We start from the raw sequence: 20,763 nt of genomic DNA on the forward strand, positions 1-20,763 counted from the left end.
CTTAAATTGAAAGAGGGGAGATTTAGATCAGATCTCAGGAAGAAATTCTTTGCTGTGAGGGTGGTGAGACACTGGAACAGGTTGCCCAGAGAAGCTGTGGCTGCCCCATCCCTGGAGGCGTTCAAGGCCAGGCTGGATGAGGCTTTGAGCAACCTGGTCTGGTGGGGGGTGTCCCTGCCCAGGGCAGGGGGGTTGGAACTTGATGATCTTTAAGGTCCCTTCCAACCCAAACCATTCTATGATTGTATGATACCACTAACACTGATTCACAGAGCAGCAGGTGACAAATCCATGCAACTAAAACTGTTGCTTTGTTTTCCAGTTCCCTTGCTGTGTTGAGAGGGATCTTCTCAAAGAAATAATGCTCCACTCAACGTTGGCCTTATCTCTTCTGCTAATTGCTGTCTCTTCCAACCTTGCAATGGCAATCAAAAAGGAAAAACGAGCACCTCAGACACTGTCAAGAGGTAGTGTATATTTACCATATGTGGTTACCTCCTTTTCTTACCATATAGGTCAGCAAATGTTTTTATTTGGAATATATTTGAAAGCACATATATATTTACTGAGGTGTGTTTCTCTAGTGTTAAGTGACACTCTAAGTAGTGCATCTTCTTATTCCACATCGTTTCTGGCAATTTTGAAAAAAATCATCACAGAAGGCAAGTGTCAGTTTTCTAATTCTGATTTCTGGCCTTTTGGGATGCCTTGAGCACTTTACCTGTAATTTTCACAGATCAAAGGGGAATACTTAAACCTGCTGCAAAATGACTCTTGCTGGCTGACTCCTCTGTGCAGTTATCTACGTCAGCAGTTGAGTTCAGCCAGGGCTGGGAACGCGCTGGTCAACGCGCCAGAATCCCACCACCAACCAGACAGATCTGTAATTGAAATCGCTTTCCTGAAAGAAGAGATGACCTTGTAGTGTCACAGGCAATCGTCCCGTGAGAAAGTTGACGGTAAATCTCTGCATAACCAGGGCTGGTCCAAGCGCTGCCCAGACAGCAGAGAAGAAACAGAGCCAGAAACTGTTCTTCAGTTCCCACGAGGGATGTTGTGAATGGAGCAACACTTCCTGGGAAGCAGGGATTTACTACACAGGGACTGGGTGTCTTTGGAATCTGAAGGCATGAAACCAACTGGACAATTTATTTTTGAGATCAGTGTATCACCATCTACAGATGAGCTATGAACCTGATGATTCATTTGGATTTTGTTTCGGTGGAGATCTTTACTTAACAGCCATTCTTTTATTAAATTATTTAATTAAATGAAGTCGTTGCAACTCCAGGGATTGAAATTCATTACTTGGGAGTTAAGTTTATAACCCAAGCCTGTACTAACAACATTCATATTAAATTTGATCATATTTGGCTGTCTCTTTTTAATTTTTTTCTCTTTTTTATAAGCCAACTTTCTGTATAAGCCCCAGGGTCTACATGAAATACAGAGCAGACAGCATAAAGATATAAAGGATTTAAGGATCTCTGAGTATTTATCTAACGCATTTGTCAAAGGACATGAACTGGATATGCAACCAGCTGAGGGGTTTTGGGGGTTTTGTTGGTTTGTTTTTAATCTTCCAGTGCATCTATCAGGAGATGTAGAATTAGCAAATCCACAATGTTTGGGAACCTTTGACTAAAACCCCCAAATCCTATTTGTGTACAACTATTGATAAATATAAAAAAAAGAATTTGTTGTGAGTTACTTGCCTGGCCACCAGTTAATCCTTTTGTTATATTTCTAGGGTGGGGAGATGAAATTACCTGGGTACAAACTTATGAAGAAGGGCTTTATCAAGCAAAGAAAAGGTAAGAGATTAAAAACTAGTTTGAAAGACAAAGTCGTTAATCAGTCATGCCTGAATATACTATAACGAAACAGAATGAAGAAACACCATGACAGCTGATATGCAGACCACCCAGACAAATAAAACAGATTTTGTGTCTGTAAATAAAAGCTATTGTAGAGGTCTTATGACTGAAGCAACATTACGGGCTGATAGTTTAACGTTGTCACTTCTTTGTCACAAAAGTGTTGTCATTTGAATAAGCATCGATAAATAATTATAATTTTAAAAACACATCTGTTGTGTTTTCCTTAATATCATGCACTTCTGATTCCTTCCTTAATCAACAGCTGGAAATCAGTTACAATGGCTCTCACATGGTGATCTACTGCCTCTGATGTTTTACCCAACACTATATTAGTTGGCATATATGCATGGTGTACTCACAGTTTCTTGGTGTCTTGGTAGAAAAGAAAGTTCCGGTTTGAATCTTCTCTGGGATTCCTGCTCAGGGATTCAGCTGAAAATGTATCTGACAATTCATAACAATACTTATTTAAACCCCTTTTACAGTTCATTTTGGATCATAATAGTGTAGCATGAGCTATTGTTAAACATCCAAAACCATAAAATTCTGATATTTTACCAAACTATTTAGAGAAAAAAAATATTACTGTATATCTGTTCAAGAAAGATTTAAAAACATTTAAAAAAATCATGGGAAGTATTTGATGATAAACCCAATTTTACAAAAATTCTTTTATTCTGGTTCATTAAGGTTATTCACACCTAAGCAATGTTAAATATCACTTCAGTTTGATTATATACTAACTGGGAATGAAATTATGATGGCTCTTTTTTTGTTCCTTTTTTCTAGAATCTCTTACTTCAGAAAACCTATTTAGATATAGAAACTCTATTTCTTTCTTTCTTTTATGAAGGAGTTATGTTCTTTTCCCTTCCTCAAAAATGTCTGTAATTCTTTACAGACTGTCTGTTTGGTTTTACTGTGGGTTACCATAAGATTAAATATAATTTACTTTTTCCAGTCTGCTAGTAAAATTACCCATTTACATACTTGTCAAATGATCTAACTACATGTTTTATTATTATTAATAAAGTAACAAGCCACTGATGGTAATTCATCATTTGGAAGACTGTCAATACTGCCAAGGTAATTTTGATTCTTTGAGTGTTAAAATTTTGTGAATATTTTTATAAGGAACTGCACATATCTATATATTTATCTTGCACTGACTGAAAATTATTTAGAGAAATAGGTAAATGAAAATGTACTTCAAAAGCTAAGGATTTATTACGGTTATTTACAAAAACTCCACTATGAAACTACCCAACACGGAACATGAAAAATATTCAGTGCTGCTATCCCTAATGCAGCGCTCGTCAGTTTAAATTTAGAGACACGGATTTGCTACTGACTCATCGAACAGATTTAATACTGTTTGGCTCTCCTGAGCTGGTAACTAAAGAAGGAGATGAGGATGGGGCTGCTGAAATCGATCTAGTAAGAATTTTCTGAGAATAATGCACTTTTGTCAGGCTGAGACATGGCATCCATTGAGACGACAGGCTTCATAAATAACAGAAGAGAGCTTCCATTCTCATAGCCGGGAGGTTGTACAGACATGGGTCAAAAAAACCCAAAAAGCAGTGATAGAGCCCTTAAGTGTCTCCTCAGGAATGTGAATCAGCAGAGACAGGAACAATGTGGCCAGTCTCCGGCCAACGTGGTGCCCAAACGCAGAAGGAAAAGCAGCGTTTGAGATGGATTTCTAAATGATCGTGTCTTTTCTAGCGCTGAAGAAAGCTTTTGCAGAAAATGAAGAGATACAGGAAATGGCCCAAAATAACTTCGTTATGCTGAATCTCATGGTATGAAGGGTTTGGGGCAGTTTGACTAGTAACTTTTTTTGGCCTGTGTTTCTCTTTCTTTGTCTTACTTTTTCATGTCCTTTTAGCTAAATATCTGTGGCATTTCAGTTACAGGCATTTGCATATGTGTATACATACACAAGTAGTACCTTTTTAATTTTTTTCTCTGGTACAAGACTATTCAGCAAAATTTAAAGAAATATTTTAATAACTAGCTTTAATTTGTCTGCCAGCATGAAACTACAGACAAAAACCTGTCACCTGATGGACAATACGTGCCACGAATCATGTTCATAGGTATGCACAACATTCATGTATTTTCAAAGTTGTGATATCTGAATCTATGTCCTCCTCTGGGGACATCAAAATGATTTATTTTGCAAAAAGAAAATAGCTTCTTTGCAAAAAGAAAATATCATTACCATGGCATTAGTCTGGAACTTGGCAGATCTGAGTTCAGGTCTCCCTCTGTCTCAGGCTTTGACCCTCGTAAACTTCATATTCTGGAGGGTACCTAATTTGTGCTTGGGGGAAAGATGTTTAAATATCTGTTAGCATCTGGACTTTTGCTTTCCGTGCTGCTTGCTAGCACTGTTATAGGACAAAGTTTACTGAAAACAGTCAAATATCTGATTGAACGTAGATGTCTACAGTGTGGACATTACCACAGAGCAAGTCAATAGTCAGTGGCATCTAAGGAATGATTTATCCCATCATAAAGTGACTTCTGGAATAGATTGAATCAATAATGCCCCAGAGTGCCTGTTCCTTTTCACTGACTGTACAGGGACCCTAGAGTGACCAGCTCTGTGGTGGCATCCAAAGTTAGGTGAGATGAAGTCCACACTTAGACAGAGAGCAATGCAGTAACAGGAGGCAGCTAGTTAACAAAAAGCTTGGAGGGGGAACTGGGAGAAGAGATGTCCAAAATAACTTGCTCCTTTGGTTGAAACATTGACAATCACAAGATTTTCATTCTGAAGGCTCTAGGCAGGTCATGTATTATGATAGCACAACCCTCACTATGTATGCATTGAGTGAAACTGGCCTCCCCTGATCTAAAACAATATTTTTCTTAAATATAAATGAAATGCACGTCTCATCTATAAATTAAAGTAGCTGCAAAATATAAAAATGAACATTAGCTTTTGTTCAGGATTTCTCCAAGAGCAGTTAGTCGGAACAGAGCGTAACGGCCTCGTAATTGCCTCATCGATGAAATCAGAACAGCTCAGAAACAGGGCTGCCAAGGCAGCGCCACCCACATCACTCTCAGCCTTTGTGGGAATGGAAAGCAGCGTTTAATACCATTACTTTTTCAGACCCATCTCTCACAGTGAGAGCTGATATCACAGGAAGATACTCCAACCGGCTTTACACTTACGAACCACAAGACATGCCATTCTGTAAGTGCCCCCTTCATTGTGTTACTTTACATTTCACGTTTTAAGCAGCCAGATAGACCCCATCCCAATCATTTGTGCTTGAGAACCTGTTAAGATCTCAAAGTAATGAATAAGGACTGCGTGTGAGCATTTGCTCAAGCGTTATAATAGTCTAACCTGTTCCAGCAAAACACACCTATTGTCCCATTAAATTTATTGGGACCAGTCAGGTAAAACAAGTTGAAAGATCACGGGTAAGAATTTTCAGGATCAAGATCTGAGCAATTTGTTGGAGAATGGTAAAAGTCACTATGCTCAAAGGTATTGAGCTGCGCAATGTAAACAGCCAGTGGTGGGAGGGAATCAGAAAAGAAATGCTGGTGGTTACCTGGGTACCACCTAACGCCCGTATTTCAGAAAGGAATGTGATTTTTCAGGTTGAGCTAGTCCTTTCTCTATAACATCTATCTGCCACCAATGCCGTATCTCACCACAAATATGCACGTCACATCTGATTACCAGGCTTGCTGTTGAGAAATGAGGGAATTGAAAGGAGTCTTGTAAAATCCCTTTAAGTTAAACATTTTGATTCATGAAACTTTTTACCTTCTGCTTTAGTATCAGTCAGGATTTTCACAATAAAAAGCTCTAAAATATAATGTGTGACCATAAATTAATTTCAATGTGAACAATTTAGTAATCAAGATGGATTTTTAATTGTACAAATGCACTTTATGTAAATTTTTACTGTTCTTATTTATTTTTCTTTCAGTAATAGAGAACATGAAGAAAGCACTACGCCTCATTCAGACAGAACTGTAACCATCAACAGTGAAATGACCACAGCCTCTGCGAGGTGAACCTGCATTAGGAAACACAATATTTTAAAATATTTTAGTTAACCTCTCTGTCTCTACTATCATTTTGAACTCTTACCAAGCAGCTTTGGTATATCAGATTTCACAAGAAATTTATATGTACAATATGAAGAATAAACATGGAAAGACTATGGCACCCGTTTGGAAAACAAGAGGAGAAATCTATTAAACACTTAAAAATTAGTTATCTGAATAACTGAAAGTGATGGTATAAGGTGCAGCAACTTTGACCTGTGTTTTATCAATCCAGCTATGACTTTGTTAAGTCAGCCGTGACTTCTGACCAAGAGTTACAACCAATATTTTTGATATTTGCAATCTATTATAGAAGTTCATAGCTCCATTTCAGCTCCTAATTTTTATTTTTATTGTAAGAACCTTGTATGTTGTTAGTGGACCTCTGTTTTATTCACTTATTTCTCATTAAAGGAAAAGAAACTTTGCTGGCTAATCAGACAGAAAGACTCTTCCTATAGATTTTGGAATAGCTTATATAGGAAAAAAAATAGTGATCTGGGCTCAGCTTTCTTCTATATAATTCTTTAACTATCATTCTGGTAGCTGAAAGCAGAACAGACACTTCACACTGAGCTTCAGCGAGGTGATAATCATCAAATAGCAACTACAGATTTTGCTACGATAAAGATACAGTGAAGGAAGAGAGGTGGAAGGAGATAGATAGTCTCAGGACTGCAGTCCTGTAGTGATGCCTGTAAAGTCTGGTATGGGAAAAATGAGCAGGCTTGTCTTATATCTTTTCATTTAAGTGGCACTTGAGTCATGTGAAGTTCATCCCAGCTCATTCCCTCTTTTTCTGTAACATCCTAACTCAGACATCATGGTGGCAGCTTAGTGAGGGGATCTGCACATATGAAGTCTCCACAGAATCTCCCCAGGATCTCTGTACGCAAAGGCAGATGCCTGTTCTGAGTAAAGAGCTGAAGTCAGTTGAAATAATTTGTTATCCCAGAAATGTGCTTTTTCATTAGAGCAAAACAGTAATTGATTCATTTGCAGTAAAAGCACGTGTTATGCCATGTGCAAAGCACCAGTTTATTTGCGCTACCTGCCATTTCCTATGATGTTGCCTATATACACATATAAAAGATGAAGGAAGGATCTTTGCAGGACAGCTTTGCTGTTTTACAATACCTGGTATTAATTTGTCATGAACGAGTTATATTGTGCCTATCTATGTCTTCATAACTATGTAAAATTTGGATATAAGAGTATATTTCAACAGAGTGGTGAAAAATGACCTGTACACAAAGAGGAAAAAAAAATCTTGTATTAGTCATTAACAGTATATTGTCTTCATAGTCAGTTAAATGATTTTTTAACCTATGGGAAAATGCTAGAAACAAAATTAAACTGGTAATCACGTTCCTTTGAGTTGTGTTTAGCTCTACTCATTTATGTCCGTATCTATTCCAGATTTGGCAACATCTCCCAGTTTGTGGGCATACCCTCTGTTGAGCATGCCAGAGATGTTCAGGAGAAAGGGATGTGAGCTCACTGCCAGAGATAACCCAGAATAGCCATGGCAGAACTTTCAAAGTAGGGTCAAGAGAAGATTTACTTTGGGGAGAAGCACAGCACAAAATAGGAAATACTTAAGTATGGTAGACTCAAAATATTATCAAAAGATTACTTGGGAAGTGGTGGGTCTTTGCTGTCATATGGCAGGGATTTTTTTTCCCTCCTTACACTCACTTTCAATATCAGCTGAGACCACAGGAGACATTGGCTTGAAGCAACCTCTGCTCTAACAGAGGCAGGAAATCAAGTGTGGGGTGGTTACACTATTAGCCAAAGCCTGCTCCACTTACTTAAGATTCAGAAGACCAAGGTTTCAGGCTCTGGATGGATATTTGAGGGAAGGCTGCACTTGTGGAAGTATTTCCATGGCTACACTTTCATTCCAGTGTGAAACAAAACCTTTCCATTTCTGATCTGGAAAGCAGCTGCAAAAGAGACCTTTTGTCCTCTAACTCTTGTAATAACATCTTTGTCCATGGTATTCTTGTTTCCTTGCTTACTACTACTACTATTACATCAATTGCAAAGATGAAAATGTCTGCCATAAAAGACTACTTTCCTGGATTACTGTAGTCAGTCCAGATATTCCAGCAGCCTTTCAGTAAAAGCAGGGCATCCTCACATCCTCACACATACAAATGCTGAAGAGCATAAATATGCCGAGGGATCCTCTGGGATTATCTGGTGGATGAGCACTTTCTCATCTCTTCTTTCCTGTTAAGTAGATCCATGCACATATATACAGCCCAAACCCAGGGATGATGTCGTTTTTGTGCTGATGGCTGTCACTCTTCACACTGAAATGCTAATATATTTCTATACTAAAGTGAGGGAAGCCACAAACACTGTCTAATGTCACATCAATGTAACTCTACAAGATGCAAGAGAAGGCTCAGCGGGGATCTTATTAATGACTATAAATACCTGAAGGGAGTGTGAAAAGAGGATGAAGCCAGGCTATTTTCAGTGGCACCTAGTGGTGGGACCAGAGGCAATGGGCACAAACTGAAACACAGGAGGTTCCATATGGACATCAGGAAACACTTTTTTACTGTGAGGGTGACCAAGCACTGGCACAGGTTGCCCAGGGATGTGATGGAATCTCCATCCTTGGAGATATTCAAAGCCCCCTGGACACGGCCCTGGGCAACTGGCTCTAAATGGCCCTGCTTGAGCAGGGGGTTGGACCAGGTGACCTCCTGAAGTCCCTTCCATCCTCAACCATTCTGTGGTCAGCAGTCCAAACTCAGTGGGATTATTTAACTGGATTTATAACTTAACTGCTTTTAGAGAATGCTCAGCTAAAAATATAAGTGACTACTTTCAGTGAACAGAAAACAAGATCTGCTTGTGTAACTGACGAGCAAAATTGCAAAAGCAACATAATTCACGGCAACAAGGTCTTTACTTTTACAATTTAAACTGTCTGGGTTATAGAGATGAGGGGTGGCCCTCACAGCAAATGAATGGCTAATGTGAAAGAGCTATTCCTAGATACAAGGACACAGTGTAGTTGCTCTGAGATAAGGTGACCAAACCCAACCCACATCCCATGCCTGTGGCTGCCCTCAGTGAATTTACTGTCCTGAGAAATCCCGATGTGCAGCCTTTGCTCTGGTTTCTCTGGAGATGGCGCATATTGGCTAGCACCACTCAGTCAAAACCAACTTTATCCATTCTTCACTGCTGATAGCAATTGCCAGTAAAATACACAGTTGTATATATTTACTTTGGCTGGTGCAGGTTTATACTAAAGTGGATAGTATTGTGGTGCTTCCCTCTCAGCATCTCTGATGCAGCAGGTAGGGTACCAAGTTAAAAGACTAAAATTAAATACATCTTGGTCCTTATAGAAGCACTGAACTCCTGTGTATACCCTACACTCTACTCAGCTGTGAGCAGATTTATTATAGATACTGGTTGCATCTGTAATCTATAACAGTATTTTCTACTGCAGAAGTTTCTGACAGCTTTAACAAACGACTCATCCAAGCAGACAGCAGCCACTTTCCACAAACGTCACAGACACATCTGTGTCTGATGAGATCTACTTTGCAAAGTGACTAAAGGGGATTTCGCCCTCTTCTTTCCCTTCTCAGATCCCCACAGGTACCAGGTCAAAATCTGTTCTCAGCCATAGCTTTAAGAAGTGGGACTAAATCTTTGTGATTCTTAAAGATTCAATTCCAGTCCTTTTGGTGGAGCTAGATATTCAGGTAAAAACCACCCTGTGTGTTACAGACATATTTTCCCTTCACAGCTTAGTTCAACATTCATCCTTAATTTTAGAACTGCTACCATCTTTCTGCCTTCTCCTCTTTGAAGATTATTTTGCCAGGTAATATCTCTCCTGATGGAATAGAAATTCAGATCTCGGATCAAAGTCTCATTGCTCTGGTATAAGATAAGTCTGTAGCCTGTGCAATGACAGACACAACACAATTCTTTCCTCTTTTTTTCCTCTGAAACGAATAACATGAGACACTACTCCCTCTTTTCTTCCCTTCTTGTCTGCTTGTGTGCCACACAGCTTTATTCACAATATTAGCAGGCAGATTTGTAGTCATGCTCTTTACTTCCCTCTCTTAAGAAAGAGTGGGAAACTGTTCCTTTTGTTCCTTGGTTTACTGGAACTAAACCAACCACGTTCATTTCACCTCTGCTGTTTGGGTTAGAGCTGAAGGAAAGAATAAAACACTGAAAGTGGGAACGTGAGAGCAGAAGTTGTTTTACACAGAATAAATTCAGTCACAATATCGGGACCAATAACTGAGAAAGCCTACATGTGTAGGCTGTGTGCTTTTACAGAGTTTGTAACCTGTATACTACATGTATAGATATTAATACAAACATGGGCATAATATAGCATCACCCGTGGAAGCCCATGTTTTGCATTAAAGACTTCTCTGAGTTCTCCCTTTGCTACGAACACGACACATTTCAGGAAGCAAACTTTATTGCCACTTGTTCACATATCCATACTTTGCTGTCGGGACTTATCTGTTGTAATCAGACCAAGGGTAGTCAAACAAACGTGGGCTTAACGTCAGTGAGGTGAGGCACAGGAATCTGAGAACTGACAGAACAGGATCCTCCCCTATGTATCCGTCTCAGCGCAGAAAGGCGTTGGCTTTTCTAGGCAGATGGCTGATGTATTGGTCTCCAGAGCTAAAACATTTTCCCATGTGCAAATATTTGCGCTTGACCAGAACAAAAGAAAAGCCACCATACCTTTGTGTACCATGGAGGCGAGAGACTGTGGGACACCTCAGCACTTAAAATGCAAAAGTAACTTGAACTTGCAGAATAAAGCTGATATACTTTGGATTGTTTCATGTGCTACACGTGTTCTTGTCAAAGGCTGACACAGAGAAATTTCCAAATGCTGAGGTGTCCTTCACAGGATTGGCCAAGTCACTGGTCTGCTTCCTTTTGTTTCTTCCTTTGTATAAATGGATGCACAGATCCACAGTGTGAGTCAGGTGGGAAAAAAAATGTCTCCATGGCAATTAAAAAGCCAAAAAACACCAATCAGAAAGGGAGGAATATTTATTCTTCCACCAGAAAAATTTCCAAAATTTGGAATCTATATATTCATATCTTCTCCTTGCTGTTCAAGGTGCTCATGCTATTCATCAATTACCATCTCGGGTTGCTACTGTGTATTGTAAAGTAATTGACCCACTAGTCACTAAAAGGGGACCTATTTCAGAAAACTCTTTTCTTTTAAGAGGTATCAGATATTTGCTGATCCCTTTAGAATAAGAGACAAAAACCACCATTTCCCCTACCTTCGCGTAATAAGAAAGAACCCAAATACAGCATAGTTATCCTTTAGTTCACATTGCCATATCAAACACAACATAAAATTTCCCTATAATTCCAACTCCAGCTGTTCTTAAGTGGATGTTCATCAAGTTATCCTTTCTAGAATCATAGAATCATAGAATTGCCTGGGTTGGAAGGGATCTTTCAGATCATCTAGTCCAACCACCAACCTAACACTGACAAAAACCATGACTAAAGCATGTCACTAAGCACCACGTGTACCTGTCTTTTAAATACCTCCAGGGATGGTGATTCCATTGCTTCCCTGAGGAGCCTCTTCCAATGCTTGATAACCCTTTCGGTGTAGAACTTTTTCCTAATATCCATCCTAAACCTCCCCTGGTGGAACTTGAGGCCATTTCCTCTTGTCCTATCGCTTGTTACCTGGGACAAGAGACCAACCCCCAACTCTCTACAGCCTCCTTTACAAGTACACACTTTTTTTACAAGTGGTGTGGGTTTTTTTTCAATGCTCAGACTAGGTTATTGCTTCAGTAAAGAGCCTAAGAAAACTTCAAAAAGATCTACTGTGTCTGCTGTTACCTTTCTGCGCTCACTGAGGATCACTCGTCACTGGTTTTCACAGCCTGGCTGCACCTCCCTAAGTGATTGTTTGTAAAAGGTTGGCACACATGAACCCACCCTGCTATTTAGCACTCAGCCAGCTGGGGAGAGCTGAGTTCACGGATACACACACACACCACTGGCTTCATTGTTTACATTCATAGAATCATAGAATGGTTAGAGTTGGAAGGGACCTTAAAGATCATCCAGTTCCAACCCCCCTGCCATGGGCAGGGACACCTCCCACCAGACCAGGTTGCTCAAAGCCCCATCCAGCCTGGCCTTGAACACTTCCAGGGATGGGGCATCCACAACATTCACATACAGGGAAGAGGAGATTGACTGCCTGGAGAAGAAGCTGCTCCCTAAGTACCCTAAGGTGAGGTGTACTGTACAGGACTGGGAGAAAAAGGAGCCCTGGTAAGGTATTTTTTGCTTCAAGCCTTCAAGCATGTGGGGCTGTGATTTGACACAGCTCTTGAGCATTTGTATGAGAGCACTGTAAGACAGGAACAAAAGCCCGCATCTCCCAGACCTGCACTGCTTTGCTTGGAAGACAACTCCACATTCAATATATGTTTGTGGTATCAAATAGTTTCACATATACGTGTCCACCGAGGAGCACTCTAACTGAAAGAAATACTCCCTCATGGCCTCAGTGGCTTTAGTTCTCATTCATTCGTATACTCTCAACCTTGACAAAAAAAAGACAAAAATTCCTAAATCCCATAATAAGTTCCCAAAAGGGGATTCAAAGATTCAGAGCGGCAGTTACTCTGGGCCTGGAAGCTCAATCTTTCCTTCCTTGGAAAAACGCCCTTTCTTATTTACTTACCAAACAAATTAATGCGCCGGGAGCCAGACTCCAGTGAAAATGAATTATGGGTTGTTCTGCTTTCTTGGACTAAAGATACGGGATGTGGAACAACTCATTTGAAGAGAAAGAAAGCTTTGGGGTTCATTTGGTTGTTGTTTATAAAAGCCAAGAAACAACTTTGTTGATGTCTCACGGAGATTTTTAAATGAATAAGTATTCTTTCATATGAAGGCAACGGTGCAAACGTGACCCTATCTTCAGTGTTTATGTGATATCCTCTATATTAACACCATCAAGTATGACTACTGGGGGTACTTCAAGGTTGCCTTCCCTGGCCAAGTGTGTTGACTGCAGAGATGGTGAGCTGAATCTGTACAGCCCCAGCTACAGCTCTAGGGCATCTCCGGAGCACAGAGGACCGGACAGCTTAAGTATTAGGCAACACTGTTATCCACAGGCAGGTATGCTGCCTGAAGGCAGAGAGTAGCATGAAAGAGACTGACAGACTCTCTATTAGTTATTTGAATTCTTGAAATTTAGGGGGAAAAGGCATTGTGCTAAGATAAATGAAAGAGACCATTCACAATTTTGTAACCAATGCATAAGCCTTAAAGCATAAAGCCTTTCCTCCCTGCACTGAAACAAACCAAAGCATACGTGTCCTTCTAGAAAAAGGATGACTCACCAAGAAAGCTAAAGAAAATTCTTCCTGTGCTATATCGTTTCATAACATGCTCTACTGAGTCATAACAAACCCAGAAGTAACAATGTCTTCGAGAAAGAGTAAATTCCCGAAATATTTGTGGTAAACCAGTTTTAGTTACAGTGCTAGAGGTCTTATGGTAGCTACCACGTGTACAGGTAAAGTTAAAATTAATTTAAAGAAGAAACTGTGGTTCCAAGTCTGACAATAGCAAATATTGCCAATGCCAGTAAATACTTTGGTGTTACTTGATGTGTATATTTCAGTCATGTAGACTCAGTACCTTTTGTGGAGGTATGTTGATAAATCATGGAAATGTTCAAACTCCTATAGGGGCAAGTTGCCAAAAAGATGTCAGGCTGAAAACCACATTTCAAAACAGCAAAGTTGAAAAAAAAGTAAAATCTTCCATGAAAATAATTACAATTTTAAAAGGTGTGGGCAAAAATAAAGAGCTTATGTATTTGTATGCATAAATTCTGAATGTATTGGCAAAACTCACTTCTGAAATCTGGAATAAAAAAAATACTTCTAAGGGTATTTCCTTTATAGAAGTGTAAATTGCTTTGCATGCCGGTCTGGGGATAGGGGAATTATGGATGGCACCACTATGGCTCCCATGCCTTCTGTAGGCAACCAGCGTAACTGGAGCCTCCCTCAAGTGCCTGTCCACTAACACATGGGGTGTGAGGAACAAACAGGAGGAATTAGAAGATTCCCAGTTGCTGGACTTACTAGGACTGTAACAGGGGGCAGAATTCGGCCCCAAAAGCAGCACTTAGGCTGATGTGAACACATTTCCCCTTTTTGGCCATTATAACCCTCATATGGTTCTTCATGTGACTGATTATCTAACTGCACAAGTAAAATGTGGTTTTCCTAGTAGACAATACTGGCTCTGCTTAGATGAAGGGAAGGTATGGTAGCTGCGGTAGCTGCTGTACTATTATTGTTCTTCTTGGTTCATTTTGACACGATTAAACAATAATCTTAATCCCTTGGTTCTTACAAGTTTATCTAAAGTTTATCAAGTAGCTAGTTGGCCTTGTCCAAATTAAGGGGAGAGGCTTATGTTTAAAGGCAGAGTATCCACTACAGCTCGAGGCAGGCTACGGGAGGGGGAAAGGGATGACGCTGTATCTACCACACATGGAGCTAACTTCTGTTTAGAGAACAGTGATCGCCTCAAACCAGAGCCCTGATCTTAAGTGTGCAGCCTTGAAGTTTCCTTCTAAGTTTTTTTTTTCTTCTGTTTTTAGTATTACTCTAAAATCAGAATAACTGTTAGCACAAAATGCCTGAATTAGAACAGATGCACTGAACTCCCTATTTGTACCTGAAGGTGAGTGTGCACAAGCTACGAGAACCTATCACTCTGTGTGATTTAGCTACACATGAAGTGCTTCAATGCCATTTAAGTGTTATCTGTCCTGTAATGGGTGTTAGTATTTTTAATTACTAATTTTATTGCCTATAAGAAGGTTATTGTAAGTGTGTTTCTGCAGCTAAATTGTGGGGGTGGTTATAATCTCTTCTTATAAAAAGCTTGATATAGAAAGGCTGTGTCCTCCTGGTATATGTTCGCTTTAATCACTACTTCATGCACCTCTCGGGGGAACAAAACATCTCTCTAATTATCTAAGTAGTTACCAAGGTGATTATTGTGCAACGATTACAGAAAATTTTCAAACTCATCAGTTGAAGTCATAATGCTAGGCAAGAGTAGATGCTGAATTAAAATACAGATTTCTCTTTTAATTTGAGGTGCCAATGGATGTAAAGAAGTGATAACTTACATAAGTGTAACTTTTATAAGTAACTTACATGGTATAGCCACACTACATGTTAATTGAGCTTGAAAAAAGTATTCTCTTTCTACAACTGTTTTTTTTTTCTTTTTCGACAGAACCACATATACCTGATTTTAGGGTAATGGACATATAACACATGGTCCCAAGGAGCTTGGGAATCTGGCCTCCCCATTAACACATTGCACTCTCTCTCATATCACTGGACCAGGCAGCTTCCTCACATGGGCAGGTTGAGCCTATGCCTTGGTCCTTCCCAGGACAAAGAAGATAAGGAATTCTAGGCATGGCCAATGAAAGGCCACTCGGATTAGTTGAGCTGGTAAATGAATCAAAGAAAGTAAGAGTGACAGCTTCTACAGCAAGCGGTGGTGTAACTAAGGAAACACTTCTCCACCTGATTTCTCTCAAAAGTGACTAATATTATTTTATCACCAGGACAGATAATCTAAGTATTATTCATAAACCAAAGGAATTTTCACAATCAGAAAAAAAATACTATAACTTACACATTAATTTTTAGGTGAAATGATAGATACGATAGAGAGTTTTCTTTCATTGAAACAGCACTTTGTCTTTTTCTTTATTGTAAAGTTAGCTGCACAAACGAAATCATCCAGAAATGGGCATGTATCCATGAGAGCAAGCTTTTCGTCCCCGCATAGAGTTTTGATTGTTGCTCAACACCTCTTTGTCATTCTCTGGTTTATTATATTACCATCTATTTGTCTTCATTTACCTTGAGATCCTTCTTTCTGAAACACCAGTGAGAAGAGAAGCGAGCCAAACCCTTCACAATGCAGCTATTCACTGCGGACTCCTCTAAGCAGCCGCTCAAGGTTACTTGTGTCAAGAGTGGTTGCAGTTCTTCCTAACAGGGTTTGTGGGAGGCTTTGTGGGAGATAACAGCATCCTTTCCTACGCTACAGGAGGTTCACACCATAAACGTGTGTATCGCCACCCTGATTCTGCATTTCCTTCTCCAGTGGAGCGGCATCCAGCCAGGAAACAGCCAGGAAGGGCTGTCAGTGACCGTCACACCCTCCCTTTTGGGCACAGAAAGTGCAGGGCAGGTTTCTTCCCTTTTTGCTGCATGACAACGCCTGTGTTTTGTCAAGGATCCTATGCGTGACAGGCAAACCAGCCCGAGCTCCTATCCGCTTTACCCTCGCCTCCTGGCTTCCACGATGCTGTTCCTTCTGCAGGGGCACGGTGGAGGCAGCAAAGCAGAAGCTTAATTTCCAGAACTCATCTATCGTTTGCACAAAGCAGCCTGCGCCACTTCATTCTCTTCCACAGATGCCACTGGATGCACGGTGGGGCCTCACCCTGGGCAGTGAACTTAAGGGATGAAAGGTCTTACTGAGCATTTACAGCACAAAAAGAACTGGCAAACAACATGACAGGAATAATCGAGTATTCAAGAACCATTCCCTGCCACTTCATTCCATAGGATGTGCTATTTCCTATGCTCCCTGAAGTTCAGAATATTACAGGGGGGAGAAAAGGCACCATATTAATCTGCAATAATCAAGCAAGAAAGAGACAAAGAGCTAAGGACAAGATGATAGTTATTTTCTCACGTGGGTATATTTAAGGGCTTTGTTGAACAGGCTACCATGTGAAAAAAACAACTATATTTGCCCCAGTGCAGCAGCTTCGCACAGCTGTTTGCTCTCTCATTTCTGGGCAAGAATACAATCAGAGCCAGCACTGAAATGCTCCTCAGCCTGGGCTGGCAGAGCTGAGCGCCTGCCCTCTCCCACGCCTGAGAGAAAAGGCAGCAATTTCACTTAACACCAACCATGCCATGGACATCATACCAGGTACCGTAACGGGGGGGCTGGGCACCCACCGAAGACAGCATGTCCTTTGTCAATGGGCAGATTTATTCAAGCCCTGGCATGGCTTATTGGTTTGGAATAGGTTCACCCCTGGGGAGTAGGCATTGGCTCTGCCTTGGCATTTCTTCTCCAAGGTAGCATCACTGGTGGCAGTGCTAAATACTGGCTGTTGACCAAGATGAAAAGACCCCCAGACGGATAGCCTTGACATCACTCTTCACAAAACAAGCAGAAAAGTCCATGCGGCTCTTCAATTTTTCAATAGCAAGCAGAGTCCTTAATGGATATCAAATGTTTGAAATGGCCGTGAAAAAAGCTTGTTTCCTGTTCCCAAATACTAACTGAAAAAGAAGCCTGCATCACTCCTTCAGCAAGACCTCTTGTCCTTTCTGGAGTCGGCATGTGGATAGTCATACATAGACAGATGTTAAAAAAAAAATTAGTAGATTTGACAGACAGACATAGCAATTCGAAATTTGTAGAGTAGATTTTAATGATATATGGAGATTTGCATTTATTAGAAACAGGAAAGATAACAAGAATGAAAGTAAACAAAATTTAGGACAGGTCTGAGATTTAGGACAAATTATTTAAATCTAACCAACATATAAATAATTGCTTAATACCAAAGGAAGTGCTTTGAAACTTAAATTAGCAGCAGCTTGAGAAGCGGAAACCTTCATGGATAAATATAGCATGGGTATATTGTATCCCTGAAACTGTTCTTGAAAACATCAAGGCAGTAAGGAATAGGGAGGCAGCCATCACAGTCTGACACGTATTCTCTCCTTCAGCAAAAGTGTTTTGAAAGGGATTTGCATGGCAGGAATTCGGAACAGATTTGCTGTGGCTTAGCAAAACATGCTGCTGGTAGAGCAACATTTACAGCAGACATATTACCTGACCTAGGTCACCTCCTGATTAAACATATATAGATTGGAAGATTAGTCATTTAACCAAGTAGAAATACAAGCCAAGCTACAGCTTACAGGGAGAAACTATATCCAATTAGCTTTGCAAGTGAGCTAAAAGCAGGAATTAAGAGGAAGGTAGTTCCAGGACACTCCTGCCAGCGCGTCCGGTTCGGGATGCCTGAGCACATGCTCCCTCCAAGGCATGTGTGATTTATACTTCCACTTTCTGCGCCATGGGGAGAGTGTTTCAAAGATTATTAAATCTTGACATCTCCATAATTGGAAAGATGAAAAAGGAAGGAATTCATTAAAAAGATCGAGACAGGTAACAAAAAAGCTGCTCTGCTACATTACCTTAAAGCCAAGAGCTATAATCACACATCCATGCACTGTCATGCCCCCCAGTCATTCAGGGAGCGGGCTGAGATCTCACTCCAAGCTGGTGCCTCAGTTCAAAGCCAGTCCCCAGAAACTGGCCAGGAACCAGGATGCAACCGAGCACTTCCACATGACCCATGGGCACACCTCAGCCAGCTTAGCCTTAAAACCACATCTGGCAGGAGGGAAACTCCTCATACAATTCTGGTGAAGGGAGGGGTATTCAGCAACACAACACAGCTCACCCAAGAAGAAAAACTAAGTTCTGCAGTGACTGAGAGAAAGGAACGGAGTAGGAATGAAAGCACCTGGTTATTTGATTTCCTTTTTTGGAAGCATAAATGGTAGAGGTCCTTTCAAGAAAAAATGGACCAAAGTTGTAGGTACCGTGTAGAGATGTCCAACAAGAACTCTAGAATGATCCAGGTTGATATCCAAAACAGGCTTCTCCAGAAAGGGAAAAGCTGTAGGCATTGTGCAGTGCTAAGCATCCAACCCATGTTTAACAAAGCGTTTCTAATCAGCAAGAACATGAGGGTGACTGAGTAGAGAGTTTCTGAGTAAATCCAGTAATAATAGGCACCAAACATAAAACTGGGTTGTGGACACAAGTGCTGAGTCCAAAATTGCCTAAATTTCAGCAATGTTTTGTCATTGTCACAAGTTGCAGATCAAATGAATCACTACTTCAAAAATGTTCATCTTGTGCTCTAATGTTTTCAGAAGTCTCACTGAACTTGAAGGAGCACTTAAATTCCCCATTTTATTCTACAAGGCAAAATTCCACTATCACATTTTCTACCAGGAGTGGAAGACTCTGGTGAAGAACTACTTATTTCATCTGTCTTGCCACATTTTTCCCCACCGTCTTCTTATGACTTACTTAACTTAGTTCATCTAACTAATCTCCCACCGGACTGTCCACCTGGTTAAATCCTTTCTAAAACAGACTTTGAAAGTGATTCATGCTTTCACCGAAAGCATTCTTCACACTGCCAGTTCTTACTGGATGTCTGTGAGTTAGAGGCAGCCCAGGCAATTCTCTGCAACACAATTTCATTTCGGAAAGTGAAGCCAAAATAAATACTTCTTTTAAACAATTTTTATCTCTTTTGCATGAGAAAATTTGGAAAAGTCTTAGTTTTCATTCTCAAAGAGATGTGGAGATTTTTTTCCAAAATGACAATCTGACACAATAAAAATCCTATTCTTTGATCAAGCATTCAAATATTAGGCACAAAAACATGAGCATTTCCCAAAACACTTCAGTGATACCACTGTAACGCTGTTATGCTTCAGGCTGTAGCTCTACACTGTGAGGTAAGTACTGGGAAGCTTTGTTTGGATTTTTTTATTAGTAGTATTTAAAAGGCATTTAGTTGACAGCTAATAGCTCTCTGGATCTCCAGTCTTCCCTTTCAAAAAGATTACCTAAGTCATAGTTTTGATCCCTCTGCAAAAGTTTGAATGAAATGAAAAACGCATGAATAAAGATAGCCCTGAATCTGACTCCAGTGTTATTCTGAAGATGTACATGGTGCAGAATCTATGAAAAGGTCTGGGGCAGGGGATGTCTTCACTAAAATAAAGAACTAGTGCTATTATTACAGCTTACAAATATGCATTTATTTTCCAAAATATCAATGCTGGCACCTGCAGCTAATGGGGAGAGAAGCATTGCTGGGTCTTTCGTTAGTATCTTTAACATTGACCTAGCATGAACTGGAGAATAATGCAATCTTAAAAATGGAGAATGATATAACAAAAAACCAAAAATTGCAGGGTGGAGCTTTTATTTGCATTTAGTTTTATATCCAATTCACTTCCTGTTAGTAAAACTGCAGTAAAATTCTGTGTACAACTTGGCTGCAAGCTATTGTTTAACCAGCACAATAAACCCAGCATTAATTTTCAGCCCTCTCAGGTCAGCTGGGAACTGCATTGCTGCATTAGGATGCCCTCTCCAGTACATCCAGAATGCAATACCGCCCTGCATAAAACACAGAAAGAGAAAGGAAAAGGATATCCTCCTTCATGGAGAGGAGAAAAAAAGTCTTGCCACCTGTCTGCCATAAAATTTAAACCTCATAACTGTGATAAGCCACAGGTGCGCTCTCTCTCCCCCAGCTCCTTCCTTCATAAAACTAAAGGCAGCGAGTAGAGTATTTTGATTATTAATTAAACAAAACCCCTCCCAAATTGCTATGGTGCCACGCAGCAGAGAGCCAACACCCCGGGCTGCTGCTATTAGAGATTCCTGCTCGCCAGCTCTGCCGGTCGTCCTGGGTGAGACTCGCTCACCAGGCAGAAATCAGTGAAACAAAGGAAACCGGAGAGCAGCGTTTTCATGCAACTGGCTAGAAGGCTTTACACAATTCAGCTTCTGCCATGATGTACCTGCCACTTCCAACCAATGCATT

The 20,763-nt window shown here is 40.4% G+C and overlaps 1 protein-coding gene across 1 annotated transcript; it reads left to right on the forward strand.

Annotated features, from left to right (window-relative positions):
• Positions 1–361: 361 nt before the first annotated feature.
• On the forward strand, positions 362–5,892 carry AGR3 (anterior gradient 3, protein disulphide isomerase family member). Its single transcript, XM_074150945.1, has 7 exons — positions 362–467; positions 1,751–1,814; positions 2,914–2,966; positions 3,609–3,685; positions 3,919–3,982; positions 5,008–5,091; positions 5,843–5,892. The coding sequence occupies exons 1-7, from the start codon at positions 362–364 to the stop codon at positions 5,890–5,892; spliced, it is 498 nt and encodes a 165-aa protein (XP_074007046.1).
• Positions 5,893–20,763: the final 14,871 nt, after the last annotated feature.

This window comes from Numenius arquata, chromosome 7 (assembly GCF_964106895.1).
Source record: "Numenius arquata chromosome 7, bNumArq3.hap1.1, whole genome shotgun sequence".
In the NCBI taxonomy this organism is placed as follows: Eukaryota; Metazoa; Chordata; class Aves; order Charadriiformes; family Scolopacidae; genus Numenius; species Numenius arquata.

Coding starts and splice junctions, on each gene's coding strand:
- AGR3 (XM_074150945.1), top strand. CDS start 362: ATGCTCCACTCAACGTTGGCCTTATCTCTTCTGCTAATTGCTGTCTCT. Junction 3,686..3,918: donor TCGTTATGCTGAATCTCATG/GTATGAAGGGTT, acceptor TTTGTCTGCCAG/CATGAAACTACAGACAAAAA. Junction 5,092..5,842: donor ACCACAAGACATGCCATTCT/GTAAGTGCCCCC, acceptor TTTTTCTTTCAG/TAATAGAGAACATGAAGAAA.